Here is a 12,155-nt window from a genome sequence, read left to right as displayed (position 1 = left end):
CCAAAAGACCAATTGATACCCAATGTCAAAGAATCGGTCCGGAACAATGTTTCGAGTATACACAAGTTAGCAGCCGTTGCTTAAGATTTTTATTGAACCAATCAAATTACAAACTAATTAATAGATAATAATATTATGACATATTTTGTATTATTTACATTATGTACAAGCCCTCTTTTTCTCTCAACAAATATTTCCTGTTTCGTTAACGTAATACCGTGACTGATGCATCCTGTTTTCACCACACTTTTGTCTCACTTATCCCCTGTTACTTATTCGCTGTATAACTTACTCCTATTTAAAATTAGAATTTTCAAGCTAGCAAAACAAGACGAAAAAAGTTTGAGTAGTGTGTGACAGGGAAGATACGACTGCAAAATGTAAAATTCATAATTGGATAACTAAGAGAAATTAGATGAGGGCACTGAGTCTCGAGATGTTACAGAGATTGACGAACGCGAGGTTGAGCCCATTCCACAAAATCGTCTATCAATACCGGCCAGGCACCTTCCTCGTCGTAATTACTCATGTCTGGGTTTATCATCAGAGCAAAATCCAAGAGCAAGTTCCACGTATCCTTTGGTATAGATCGCTTGTGATGCTCCTGAAACGAATTCTATTGTAAGCAATCTTGAAAATCTTGAAGCATGCCTGCCTACTTCATATCAGAGATAAGTGAATATTAAAACATTAGGTATGCTCACCTGCAAGAATTGACACCAGAGTTGGAGAAACCTAAATTTATCATCCAAGACTATATTCCAATAGGCAATTGCCATGTCTAGGTCCAATCCCTTTTGGCCAGGATTTTTGGCGTAGTTAAATGTGAATTGATAAAAATCCTTGAATTTTTGAGCATCCCATAGCTCTGATTCCAAACTGCTCAGGCGTACCTTCAATTTATCTATGCTGTCAACTCTAAAAAAAAGACGATTTCTTTAGAAATTCCCATCACAAATTCAATTGAAATTGAATATACTGCATAAAAGTATTCAGAGAACTCTTGCAACGTCGTGAAATTATTAATTACCCTAGATCCATCATGCCATTCATGAACTCATCCTTGGTAAACTCGCACTGTGTCTCTGCCCTGAATTTCCATGCTATTATCAGGACTAATTTACTCTCTGGACTAAGGCCTAAATCATCAAGAAATTTCATAATTCCATCAGCAGTGATTTTGTCCTGCTCATTGAGGTCTAAGGAAAGAAATAAGAAGAAAGTGGATATTTTGAAATTGTAAATTCTTTCTGAATGCGACTGCTCAATTCTATCTTCGTAGTCAATAGTTACCTTGATACCTGCTGAATAAAACTTCAAGTTTTTTCTTATCCACGGAAATTTTTGGTTCCTTGTAATAGGCCTCGGGATTTTGAAAGTAATTGTCACTGGCCAAGTCAAGCTTCCAATCGTTTTGCGTAAGGCAGTAGATAGCTGTTTGCTCTCCGGTTTGAGTAAACGCTATAAATTTTTTTACTTTATCTCGCTGCGAAAATTTCAGCTTATACTGAAAAATTGAAAAAGGAAGTAAATCATTATTATTCATCAGACTATACAACAGAAATGTTTCCATTGATGCTCAAGTAACGAATCGTCGGTTATACTTTGGGATACCCTGCTATTGAATAATGGGAAAAGGATTCAGGACGACGGTGGAAGAGACAAGATTAAGTAATTATTAAAAGGTCGAAGAGAACATCGTTTGAGTTGTAGTGATGGACAATGATGCGAGAAATGTCTCATTCTCGCAACAGAAGGCAAGAATGGAGTTAGGATCGGTAATACCTTTGTCGTAAACATGGTATAGGTTATCAGCAAGTAGTGTCAGTGGATGGCAAGTGGGTGAATCGTAAATCCTAGGAAAAATGATTGACGGTGTAACGATGGGAATAGTATTCAAACACGTGGCTCACAATAAAATGCTTGTTTGTTATCCGTACCATTTTAAAAATTTTAGGCCCCCGAAGGCCAAAATATTATTTCACTCACACTACACTTGACATCAATATGCGCATATTCCATCTAAATAAGTGGAATGATCGAAATGATGCAAAATGCAAATACCCATTGCCAGTTTCGTTGAGCAACAAACCGCTGGGGCAGCACAATATCCAGAGTTATGAGAAGAGACCTCTAATAGTCCAATCTGTAAATAAATAACAGCGGGTCGCTCAAAATTTCACAAATTTTGAAAATTGTTCTGACACGTTTGATACACGTTGACTGGAGATAAGTATGCAATCACCTTATCAAAAATATAATTAAGTAACAACAATTTAGTTCGGAATTCTTTTTTTTCCGTGCCTTCACATAATTTCGCAGAGTTCAAACAAGTCGTGTTGATTTACCAACCACAATTGAGAAGGAATAAGCTATTACACACCGATTACAGGCATACGTATATTAAAGAAGTTAGCCATCGTAGTTTAGAAATTAGTCATGATTACATTTTTGCTTTATAACGTACTTCGAGTTTCCTATTTCGAGAAATGGTCAATTGACTCAGAGAAAAACCAAGAGTATTTCTCACACTATTCCTTGTTCATTTGAAAACCATGATGGGATGTGATATTCATGCACAATTTGTTACTTTTCTTAGAATAACTCGTAGAGATTCATGAATTGAAAAAGTGGCCAATGGATTCACCCTTCGTAATTTCCGCGGTTAATACTGTGCCGCTCTCTGTCCACCGGCAGTAGACGTGTAGACCACAGCCAAGTATTTCTGGCAATTGCTGTAGTCACAGCTGTCAAGTGCCTGTAGTGTGCTGCTAGCCTTTCGTTGAAATCTCCTCGCCGCGTTGAATAAATTTGCAAGCTGAGTTTTCAGTAGGTTATTTCACAATGTGCTCGATGTGCTAATCCGTGATCCTTGTGGCAACGGTGACAGTTCAAATGTAAATATTTTGCGTTATCACTTATTTGCGGTAGGCAGCAATAGTTTATCTTAAACAATAATTAAAATGGCGACAAGTTTCACGACATTGTCGTTGTTCCTATGCACATTATGCGCAATAACCAACTCAGACGGATTTTACTTACCTGGTCTGGCACCGGTTAATTACTGCAAGGCTGAAGAGGCCTCTGATACCTGCAAGGTACGTACGTATGATTCATCGGCAAGTCACTTTTCCTTATAGTGGAAACCTCCCTCTGAAACGATTGATGAGAAATTTTAATCACTGCAATAATGTACTGCCACGTTTACTTGTCTACAAGATCTATTCTGAACTACCAATTCGTCATAAAATACCAAATTCCCTTGAATCCACAAACTGTCATATCAGTCCCTTACAATTATTGAAGACTGCTCTCTATTGTAGGCCGAAATCAAATTGTACGTCAACCGGCTGAACACGGAGGAGTCTGTAATCCCCTACGAATACAACCAGTGAGTAAGCAACGAACGTAAAATTGTGTAAAATTATAAGTAGTTCTCAAGCGTATACCTGAGAAATAATTTTTCCTTTCCAGTTTCGATTTTTGCACCGATGACACTGACCAATCTCCTGCAGAAAATCTGGGACAGGTCGTATTTGGCGAGCGCATAAGACCCTCGCCTTATAAAGTGAGATTATGAGAGATCTTCTAATACTAGCAGTATAACATCAGATATCATAAAGTGATGTGAAATCATTTTGATGTTACAGATTGAATTTTTGAAACCAGAAATATGTAGTACGACTTGCACCAAGACATACAAGGGTGGAGATGAGGCTTCAGAAAAGAAGTTGAAACTCTTGAAAAAAGGCATGGCACTGAATTATCAACATCATTGGATAGTGGGTGAGTTTTGGTATCCCAAATCTAAAACAGATAAATTTATAGATAAACCATGGCACTAGTAGGAAACATTGGCTGCCTATAAGATAAATTATTATAAAACACGAACGATTACAACGTATCATTAACTTCCTGTTTCAGATAACATGCCAGTAACTTGGTGTTTCATGCTTGAAAACTCGCGCCAATATTGTAGCACAGGATTTCCTATGGGTTGTTTTGTCAAGGAAACTCGGTCACAGCCAGACACGTGTATTATTGATGTAAGTAAAGCTATTCAAGTTACGTGTAATTATCGTGAGTAAACGTATAATGGGTCATATTAATTCATCATATTTCAACGATTGCATAGCCTGCTTACAACAAGCCTAAAACTTACTATCTATTTAATCACGTCGACCTGACCATAACTTACCACAGTGGAGTTAAGGAAGAATGGGGTTCGGGATTCAAAGAAAACGGAGGAAGAATAATTTGTGAGTCCATAGTAGTTGGTGAAAAAGTTAAATACCAATGTCGGATCTTTTCAAAGCTTTACTGATTATCTGATTAAATTCTGTATAGCTGTGAAGGTGGAGCCTCGTAGCATCAACCACACTATGCATCCTCCTAATTGCGGTAGTAAAGCCCCTTTGGAAATTCCTTTCGATGACCTGCCCAAGGGTAAAACACTCGATGTGATCTACTCCTACAGCGTTACATTCATGGTCAGTAGACATTAGGCAGATATTTAGAGCAAATCTGTTTCAAATTCGTAGCAATATTGAGCAAACTTCTATCATTTACAGGAAAATCATACGATAAAATGGTCGTCGAGATGGGATTACATCCTTGAGTCAATGCCACAGACGAATATCCAGTGGTTTAGCATTTTAAATTCCCTTGTGATTGTTCTCTTTCTTTCCGGAATGGTCGCTATGATAATGCTGCGTACCCTTCATAAAGATATAGCTCGATACAACCAGGTATGTTGCCACAGTGTTAAAAAATTTTGGAAAACTTTGGAAGCATTCCTCACTATCTCTATTGTCTGTACGAAGGTAAAGGATTGTTGTTCCATTAACATTGAATTTCAAACGTTCTTCTATTTCTATTCTATTGGTGAAGCGATTAACAAATACCTGCAGAACTTCAGGGTACCAACTCTTCCATACAGGGATCAAATTATATTGGTGCTTCAAACCTCACGTTATAAAATAGTGATTGGTCATTGTCTGTGTTGCGATAACGCAGGCTTACTTTCAGATAGAATCAGGTGAAGATGCGCAGGAAGAATTTGGCTGGAAGCTGGTACACGGAGACGTATTTCGACCCCCACGTAAAGGAATGCTACTTTCGGTGCTTCTTGGTTCCGGGATTCAAGTATTCTTTATGACACTGATAACTTTAGGTGAGTTTATTTGACGAAAAGTCCCATTTGTAAATTTCCGCATCGTCGTTTATCCTCGTTTCAGCGTTTGCGTGTCTCGGTTTTCTATCACCGGCAAATCGTGGAGCTTTGATGACTTGTGCAATGGTATTGTACGTATGTCTCGGTACCCCAGCTGGGTACGTTTCGGCTCGTGTTTACAAGAGTTTCGGTGGAGAAAAGTGGAAGTCAAATGTCCTCCTCACCTCTATGCTGAGCCCCGGGGTTGTTTTCAGCTTATTCTTTGTTATGAACTTGATATTCTGGATCAATGGAAGTTCAGCTGCAGTTCCTTTCAGCACACTTGTCGCACTCCTTGCGCTATGGTTCGGCGTTTCAGTACCACTGACATTTGTTGGAGCATACTTTGGTTTTAGAAAAAGGGTGATCTTTTCTCCTATTACTAGTAACGATGTTACTTAGGATACGAGGGCGTTTTAAACTAAGAATCACTTATTTTCAGCCGCTTGAACACCCTGTTAGGACGAATCAAATCCCTCGTCAGATACCTGAACAAAGTTTCTACACTCAAGCAATTCCTGGAGTTGTAATGGGAGGTGTCTTACCTTTTGGTTGTATATTCATCCAACTGTTTTTTCTGCTCAATTCCTTGTGGTATGAGAACAAACTTTATTTGTTTGTCGGAAGACTCCTCAGAACATATAAAGTAATATTATATTCGTTTCAGGTCGAGCCAGGTCTACTACATGTTTGGATTTTTGTTCTTGGTATTTCTGATCCTTGTCATAACGTGTTCGGAGACTACAATCCTTCTCTGCTACTTCCACCTCTGTGCTGAGGTAATTATTGTAAAAATTTTTGAATTAGCTGTAAATTAACGGCATATTTTCTCTCTCTTCTAGGACTATCACTGGTGGTGGCGTAGTTTCCTGACATCCGGTTTCACGGCGTTTTACCTTTTAGTTTATTGCATTCACTATTTTGCCACCAAACTTAACATTGAAGATATGACGTCTACTTTCCTATATTTTGGATATACTTTGATTATGGTTTTCTTGTTCTTCCTATTAACAGGTAAGTCGTCATTAAATATGCAAATCTCTATTCCGATGCGGTTGCTAGTAAACTATAGATTCAATCCGCGTATTATTTCACAGGGTCAATTGGATTCTTTGCCTGCTTTTGGTTTGTGCGCAAGATTTACAGTGTCGTGAAAGTCGATTAAGATATCGTCACCTGTAGCTGAACTCTTACTGGGCTTAGATCAGTGATCTAAGAATTAAACAGTGCGAGACAAAGTAAATCCTTTCCTCTTGTCGTTAGGCACAAAACGACCTGGGCGTATCTCGCCTCATAAATGTTTAAAACAAACACAAACGTGAGTACTCGACTTGAATTCGGGAAACATACATTTGAAACTCAGAACTAATTGATAATAACGATACTACTTATAGTGATAAAGATAATGGTAATATTAGAGTTAAATGTTGCGTCTTGAAAAAAACGAAACACTTGTACAAATCGGCCATTATGTTAAGCGATTATTGTGTTAATTCGGCTTTCAATTATTATTAAATCTTCAAAGGATTTTACCCTCAATTTCACTACAAATATTGAGCTAGAACGGAAGAAACGAAAAAAGAGAGGTCATCGTGCGTGTGTAGCATAAATCTCTGTGTTGTGTCCAGATCAATAAAGAGAATGCGTCGAATAAATTCCACCTTTACTTTTTTATTCATAAACTACCAAGTAGATTTTTCTACATATCTTTTAATTATTCGAAAAGGGCGAGTATCCCATTAAGAGGGATGAGAGCTAGCGTACTTTATATTTTCTTTCATTTCTTAGGATCCATTTGTATGTTCATTGATAATTTAATACGTCACATTTGGGAATACCAGGTATAATATATACAATATGGTTTCGAATGGCGATGCGGCCACATTGAATGTCGCGACTTTGTTTTTCATTTTTATATCGCCGAACGGCCCCAGCTATCCCTACCCGATTCATCTCAGGTTTGTGAAACTGTTTTAAAGAACATAGCGTTGATTTCGGTCTTCCGCTGATGCGCTTAGGTATTCTAAATGCGGCTAATTTCTTACGACCAATAATTATCTATTAATAATGTTAAAATTTTATTCGGCAATGCGGTAGTTTTTAGACTCTCTTTTCACGTGCAGTTTGTGTAAAATAAAAAACGCGTGAAATATAATTATTTGGCGCATTTCCAGCGTCTCGTATGATGCGGTGATGTCTTTAGCCATTTAATCATTTCAAACGTAGATCGATTGACATTATCCCGAAAGGTTTATCTTTTCTATTCCCACGGCGTGGCCCCTACCTCTCGCCGAGGTCGAGGGCGAATTCTCATTATCGAGGCCTGGTGCAATATCCAAAACAATAGAGATTTATGGATCTGTTGGTGACGATCCCTGCGCAAATATTTAGTTCAATTGACCAACGGTACTAACGGTAGTAGTTGACCTGTAAGAAATATGGTTTAATGCTGAAATTGTGGATAAAAAGGACCAGGACTAGGTATGGACTCGAATGCGTCAGTACTTTACGTAACTATGAACAGTAACTAGATTTGTAGTCATGAACATTCGTGAATTATTAGACAAAGAAGAATAAAATAAAAGAAATCGCGACTTCAAAACCGTCTGAATGGAACAGCGAACAGAACTTAAAAAAAAGAACGATAGAGACGGGGATAAAGTCCTACGTCATTAAAAACCGACTATTTGCAATAAGTATTGATTTTTTTAGTTTGGTAAACTATTTGTGTATAGATTTCTGCTCTTGTATTTGATTGCCAGTCTTTGGCTGTCTAATCGTCAGTCATCTTCGGTTATTTTGGGAGGGTAATGGTATGAGCGAATACATTAGGGTCTATTTCCTTGGACTGCGACGTCGACGTGTTGCTGGATCTCTGCTACGTTCCGCACGCTTCATCTCCTCAAGTCTACGCGCATGCTCTGCCATATGTTGCCGTCGCATCTCCTCCTTCACCACGATCTATAAATTAATGAAATATTGCTCATTCAATCGATTGAAATATTTGAAGAAAATATGTGATCGATCGATTGAGTAGTCTTACCTGCTCGTTGGTGAGAGGTAACCAGTATATACATGGCATTGCTTTGGTTTTCTTGAATAAATCGTCCAGAAGCTTAGCTGGTGGTGGTTCATCTTCCTTCTTCTTAAACTTGCGTGCAGGCGGGGGTAAGTGGGGTTCCATGGGTGGACTACGACTTCTCTGTCTCCTCTTCTTATCCAAATCTTTTTTGTCCCGTTCCTTTTCCTTCATTTGGTGACCATCCTCCTTTCCCAAGTCCCATTCTCGGACTGTAGTCACCTGAAGAATGATTAAATTTGTTTTAGTCAACCTTGATGCTCTTTGCAGAAAACTAAATTTAGTTGTTGAGATATTTATTTTGTTTAACTACCTTAACTCCAACGTTCTGTTTCTCGTCACGAGCCCATACTTGCTGCCAAGTGTCACTGCCAAGAAGAGGCTCTGTTTTGCGTAGGATAGGCTGATCCTTAGACAATTCGCGGGCAAGTTCCATATCCTCTTTAGTCCCATATTCAACTTGAAGACGTTTGGGATTTGACACTGGCCAAGAAATTCCATGCAGAGCCTGTCTGGTTTCAAATGCCTGATCCTCGTTGGAATACTATCGATAATAGCAAATAAAAGTTAGTCATTGCCACCATCTTACATTCATTACAATCAGATGAATCGGATACAAACCGCAACGTAGCACTTGGACTTTATTCCATCGATCCAAAAACCATTTTCTACTATAGTACCCGTTCGAGAAAGGAGTTCTTTGATTTGGTTCAAAGTGAATGGTCGTACAAGGTTTTTAATGAGGAGTACATTGGTTGGCTTAGCCAATGGCGGACTTAATGATTGCACATGTGGGGCTTCTTTGAGAATGGATATCTTCCGCTTTGCCCCTGTAAATTTCGTTGAGCAATTGAAACCAATAGAGAAGAAAATATAGACAGTAAAATTTGAATTTCATCACAGCCAGGCAATTGAATTTCTGGGATGCATAGGTAAAAAGATATGAGGCTCACCAATGTGATTTTCGTGTTTGAGATCCCCTCTTTTCAAACTCTCATTCCTTATGGCGGTACCCTCCTCTTTTACTTTGCGTTCTCCGGTATCATCACTGATTGAGTGTCTCTTCTCGCGCTCCTTATTCCGTCGCTCTTTTTCCTCGTCATCATCTTTGGAAAGCTTTACTTCCGTTATCGACAGTGGCTTTGCACCAGGTACTAAAGCCTGCGAGAGTAAATGGGTACATAGAAAAAGTTATATTAGAAATCTTTCCACCAAGTTGGAATATGAATATAGTATGATTTCAAATAATATGACGTCACCTTCAAAGAATCGGTCGATACTGTAAAGGCTGGAGTAACTTCAGTCGTAACAGTAGTTCCCCAGCGACGTCTTCGTGGCAAATTTTTTACATCCGTCTCCTCAACTGCCCCATGATTTTCCTAGTAGAAAAAAAGGCAGGTGAAACATTTTGAACAAGTCGAAATTAATTAGGTCACAAGTCAATCTAAGTTGTTTCATCTATTACCTTAACATGAGAAAGTGCAGTTTCACTATCTTCGTTTTTCTCAATGTCCTCTTTTTTTGCGGACTCCTCACTCTCTCCTAGTCTTGCCGAGCTGTATACAGTAAGAGAATTTAAATTAATTATAAGCAGTTTGAGTTTGAAAGTTGCTGGCATGATAATATGAATTTCAAGATCAAGTTTAAGCAGTGCACTTACAATGATCTTTTCAAATTGACTTTGGCGGGTTTGTATTCAACAGGGCGAGAATTGACAGAAATTTCATCTTGAGGTTTATCGTCGCTGAAGTTATTCATCCGTTCTTCATCCTCACCGTTGTTCATAATTTTAGACTCAGTTATATCACCAGCAGAGAAACTGAGCCTAGTCTCAGGGGACGGCGACTTACTTTTGGATTTTTCTGGTTCTTTGGCTTCCTCATGGGAAACAGAGTCATCATTTTTTTTTTCAGAAGGCTCGTCTTCAGAATCTTGAGTATCAGAGTCTGAAGATTCGTGATATTTAGTCCGATGCTTTCTCCTAGTGGAACGCTGTGAACGGAGTTCGGGTCGGCTTGTCTGCGCTTTTGGCTCAATAGCCGGCTCCGGATTCTGCTTTTTACGCCTTTCATCGTCACTGCTCGACTCTTGGGGCCTTGCGCTAGCATCTGGCTCTATTTTTTGACCCTCTACAGGCATTTCACTAGCCTCAATTATGTCCTTTTCCTCTACCTCTGTTTTCACTTGAATTTTTGCCTTCACCTCTGCCTCTACTTCTTCCTTTACATCCACTTTTACTTCGATCTCCTCAACCTTCCTTCCTTCTCCTAGATCTTTTAAAGAATCCTCTGAAGCATCCCGCCCGGTAGCGGGAGCTTCGCTATTGTTGCAATCATTTCCATTAGAATTGGTATCCCCATGCCTGTCGTTGGTCTCTGGGGACTTCTGGACAGGACAGTTTGGGTCGTAACGAATAGCCTGGTCGACGTTGTCGGCTAGCCGATCTACGTTTTGTTTATCGTCAGACAAGAAGTTGGCTGAAGTGGTTCTGGGCAGGATCTCCCTACAATGACTTACCTCTTCCTTGGAGTCCTGACCAGGGTTCGAAGAGGAGGGATCGTCCTGCGATACGCCACCGACGTCTCTCTTCCGTAACCTCGGTAGCTCTTCTGCGGAGTCACCCTCCTCCCCGTCACCCTCACCACTTTCATACGATTTGTGAGATTTTTTCCTAGACGAAGAACTGTCTGATGCTTCAGATGGGTTACGTTGTCTGCATAATTTAAGCTTCTGAATTTCCCCCGGAGAGGCATCAGCCCTAGCTACCTTCCAAACAGAGGCACCTTCACCTCCATCCTGAGTTTTTTCTGCTCCAGTTGTAGATTCTGCCGCGACTGGAACAATAGTCTTCAAAGGTACTTCTTCTTCGACTATAGTTTTTATCTCTTTAATCTTTAGCCTGGTCGTTGGCTGCGGTGTAGGGTCTTTCGTAACTTTTTCCTGGGTCTTAGTAACATCTGTAGATTTTCCTTCTCCATCTTCCCGCTCAGGGGATGAAGATGTCGCTCTTTTTCCCCTCTTTCTCGTTGATTTACGCGTAGCTTTTTCCACTTTTTTCTCAGGGGATCCCTTGGATTTGTTTCTTTCGCTTTTACGCCTCATTCCTGTAGAAAAATATTTTTGCTGTAGAATAAAATCAAATTTCGGACAGAAATCTGAAATTCTATTTCAAAACTGTTGTGTATTTTGCGTTAACACCTTTGCAATTTTCCATGCTTCGTTATATTTTGTAAATGAAAGTCTCAAGTGATCATCAGTAATCGGCTTTACAAACTGTACTCTGATTAAGTTGTGGTTATGGTAATAATTGCGTCAGGCTAGGTTGGAGGGTATGAAAAGTTGGTCGATAAAATATTAATCCGTGCATAGGAAAAGATTGACAATTTGTGGTTACACGACGCGTATAAGCATTTAAGCACCGTGTATAATATTCGGGACCGTGGTCCCAGGCGGGGGGAGGGTAAAAACTTACCGTACAAAATCTGTGCAAAACTGACAATGAATTATCACGGTTACGCTATCACTCCACAGCGGTTTGATAAATGTTCAGCGGTCTAATTTTAATTATAACAAATATCGTTGATTGTTAAGAAAAAACAAGTATGTCCGATGACGCCACTACGAGGGAGCTGCTCTGCCGCTGCTGCCTAGCTGCCTTTGCCTGTGGTGCCTCTAGTGGTATTAATTTTTTAGCCGATGACAATTCAAACGCAAGATTTTACCACAAGATCGGAACCGGAAACCAAATTGCCAAAAACCGCCGCTGTTGGTTCAAAAATTCGTCGCCAGTTCAATCTGTAAATCATCCGCAAGATGTGAGGATCCTTCTTACATCTTGATCATCTGTCAACGGTAATGTACATT

General features: G+C 39.4%; 3 protein-coding genes across 5 annotated transcripts; 1 reads left to right on the top strand and 2 right to left on the bottom strand.

Moving 5' to 3' along the window:
* Nucleotides 1-66: 66 nt before the first annotated feature.
* LOC105689812 (DCN1-like protein 1) lies at nt 67-2,255 on the bottom strand. The gene is made up of 5 exons (XM_012407119.3): nt 1,941-2,255; nt 1,294-1,507; nt 1,031-1,199; nt 705-918; nt 67-604 (listed from the first exon to the last, which is right to left on the bottom strand). Exons 1-5 carry the CDS (start codon nt 1,941-1,943, stop codon nt 440-442), a joined length of 765 nt encoding a protein of 254 aa, XP_012262542.1. The 5' UTR covers nt 1,944-2,255; the 3' UTR covers nt 67-439.
* Nucleotides 2,256-2,714: 459 nt separating this feature from the next.
* LOC105689811 (transmembrane 9 superfamily member 2) lies at nt 2,715-6,867 on the top strand. 2 transcript variants are annotated; one of them, XM_012407116.3, is made up of 14 exons: nt 2,715-3,098; nt 3,324-3,391; nt 3,475-3,568; nt 3,651-3,786; nt 3,925-4,046; nt 4,136-4,259; nt 4,348-4,490; nt 4,572-4,748; nt 5,017-5,173; nt 5,238-5,575; nt 5,655-5,806; nt 5,880-5,991; nt 6,055-6,226; nt 6,310-6,867. In XM_012407116.3, the coding sequence occupies exons 1-14, from the start codon at nt 2,964-2,966 to the stop codon at nt 6,375-6,377; spliced, it is 1,998 nt and encodes a 665-aa protein (XP_012262539.1). In that variant the 5' UTR covers nt 2,715-2,963; the 3' UTR covers nt 6,378-6,867. The 2 variants fall into 2 exon arrangements, with proteins under 2 accessions (XP_012262539.1, XP_012262540.1); XM_012407117.3 differs by having other exon boundaries at nt 2,719-3,098; nt 5,029-5,173.
* LOC105689810 (apoptotic chromatin condensation inducer in the nucleus) lies at nt 6,864-11,976 on the bottom strand. Of its 2 annotated transcripts, XM_048652576.1 has the most exons (10): nt 11,764-11,976; nt 9,952-11,395; nt 9,757-9,847; nt 9,551-9,670; nt 9,245-9,452; nt 8,913-9,121; nt 8,605-8,835; nt 8,256-8,513; nt 8,040-8,173; nt 6,864-7,639 (listed from the first exon to the last, which is right to left on the bottom strand). In XM_048652576.1, the coding sequence occupies exons 2-9, from the start codon at nt 11,391-11,393 to the stop codon at nt 8,048-8,050; spliced, it is 2,685 nt and encodes an 894-aa protein (XP_048508533.1). In that variant the 5' UTR covers nt 11,394-11,395; nt 11,764-11,976; the 3' UTR covers nt 6,864-7,639; nt 8,040-8,047. The 2 variants fall into 2 exon arrangements, with proteins under 2 accessions (XP_048508533.1, XP_012262538.2); XM_012407115.3 differs by having other exon boundaries at nt 6,864-8,173; nt 11,764-11,975.
* Nucleotides 11,977-12,155: the final 179 nt, after the last annotated feature.

Source organism: Athalia rosae, chromosome 3 (assembly GCF_917208135.1).
Source record: "Athalia rosae chromosome 3, iyAthRosa1.1, whole genome shotgun sequence".
Classification (NCBI taxonomy): Eukaryota; Metazoa; Arthropoda; class Insecta; order Hymenoptera; family Athaliidae; genus Athalia; species Athalia rosae.
Note: the sequence above shows the minus strand (reverse complement) of the source record. Positions and strands in the feature narration are given on the sequence as shown.

Excerpts from the sequence above, each read along its gene's own strand:
- LOC105689812 (XM_012407119.3), bottom strand. Across the intron at positions 919-1,030 it reads AATGGCATGATGGATCTAGG|AGTTGACAGCATAGATAAAT; the intron begins GTAATTAATAAT and ends TCTTTTTTTTAG. Across the intron at positions 605-704 it reads TCTGGTGTCAATTCTTGCAG|GAGCATCACAAGCGATCTAT; the intron begins GTGAGCATACCT and ends AATTCGTTTCAG.
- LOC105689811 (XM_012407116.3), top strand. The coding sequence starts at position 2,964 with ATGGCGACAAGTTTCACGACATTGTCGTTGTTCCTATGCACATTATGC. Across the intron at positions 4,047-4,135 it reads CAGACACGTGTATTATTGAT|CCTGCTTACAACAAGCCTAA; the intron begins GTAAGTAAAGCT and ends ACGATTGCATAG. Across the intron at positions 6,227-6,309 it reads CTTGTTCTTCCTATTAACAG|GGTCAATTGGATTCTTTGCC; the intron begins GTAAGTCGTCAT and ends ATTATTTCACAG.
- LOC105689810 (XM_048652576.1), bottom strand. The coding sequence starts at position 11,393 with ATGAGGCGTAAAAGCGAAAGAAACAAATCCAAGGGATCCCCTGAGAAA. Across the intron at positions 9,848-9,951 it reads GTCAATTTGAAAAGATCATT|CTCGGCAAGACTAGGAGAGA; the intron begins GTAAGTGCACTG and ends TACTGTATACAG. Across the intron at positions 9,671-9,756 it reads CTGCACTTTCTCATGTTAAG|GAAAATCATGGGGCAGTTGA; the intron begins GTAATAGATGAA and ends TTTTTCTACTAG.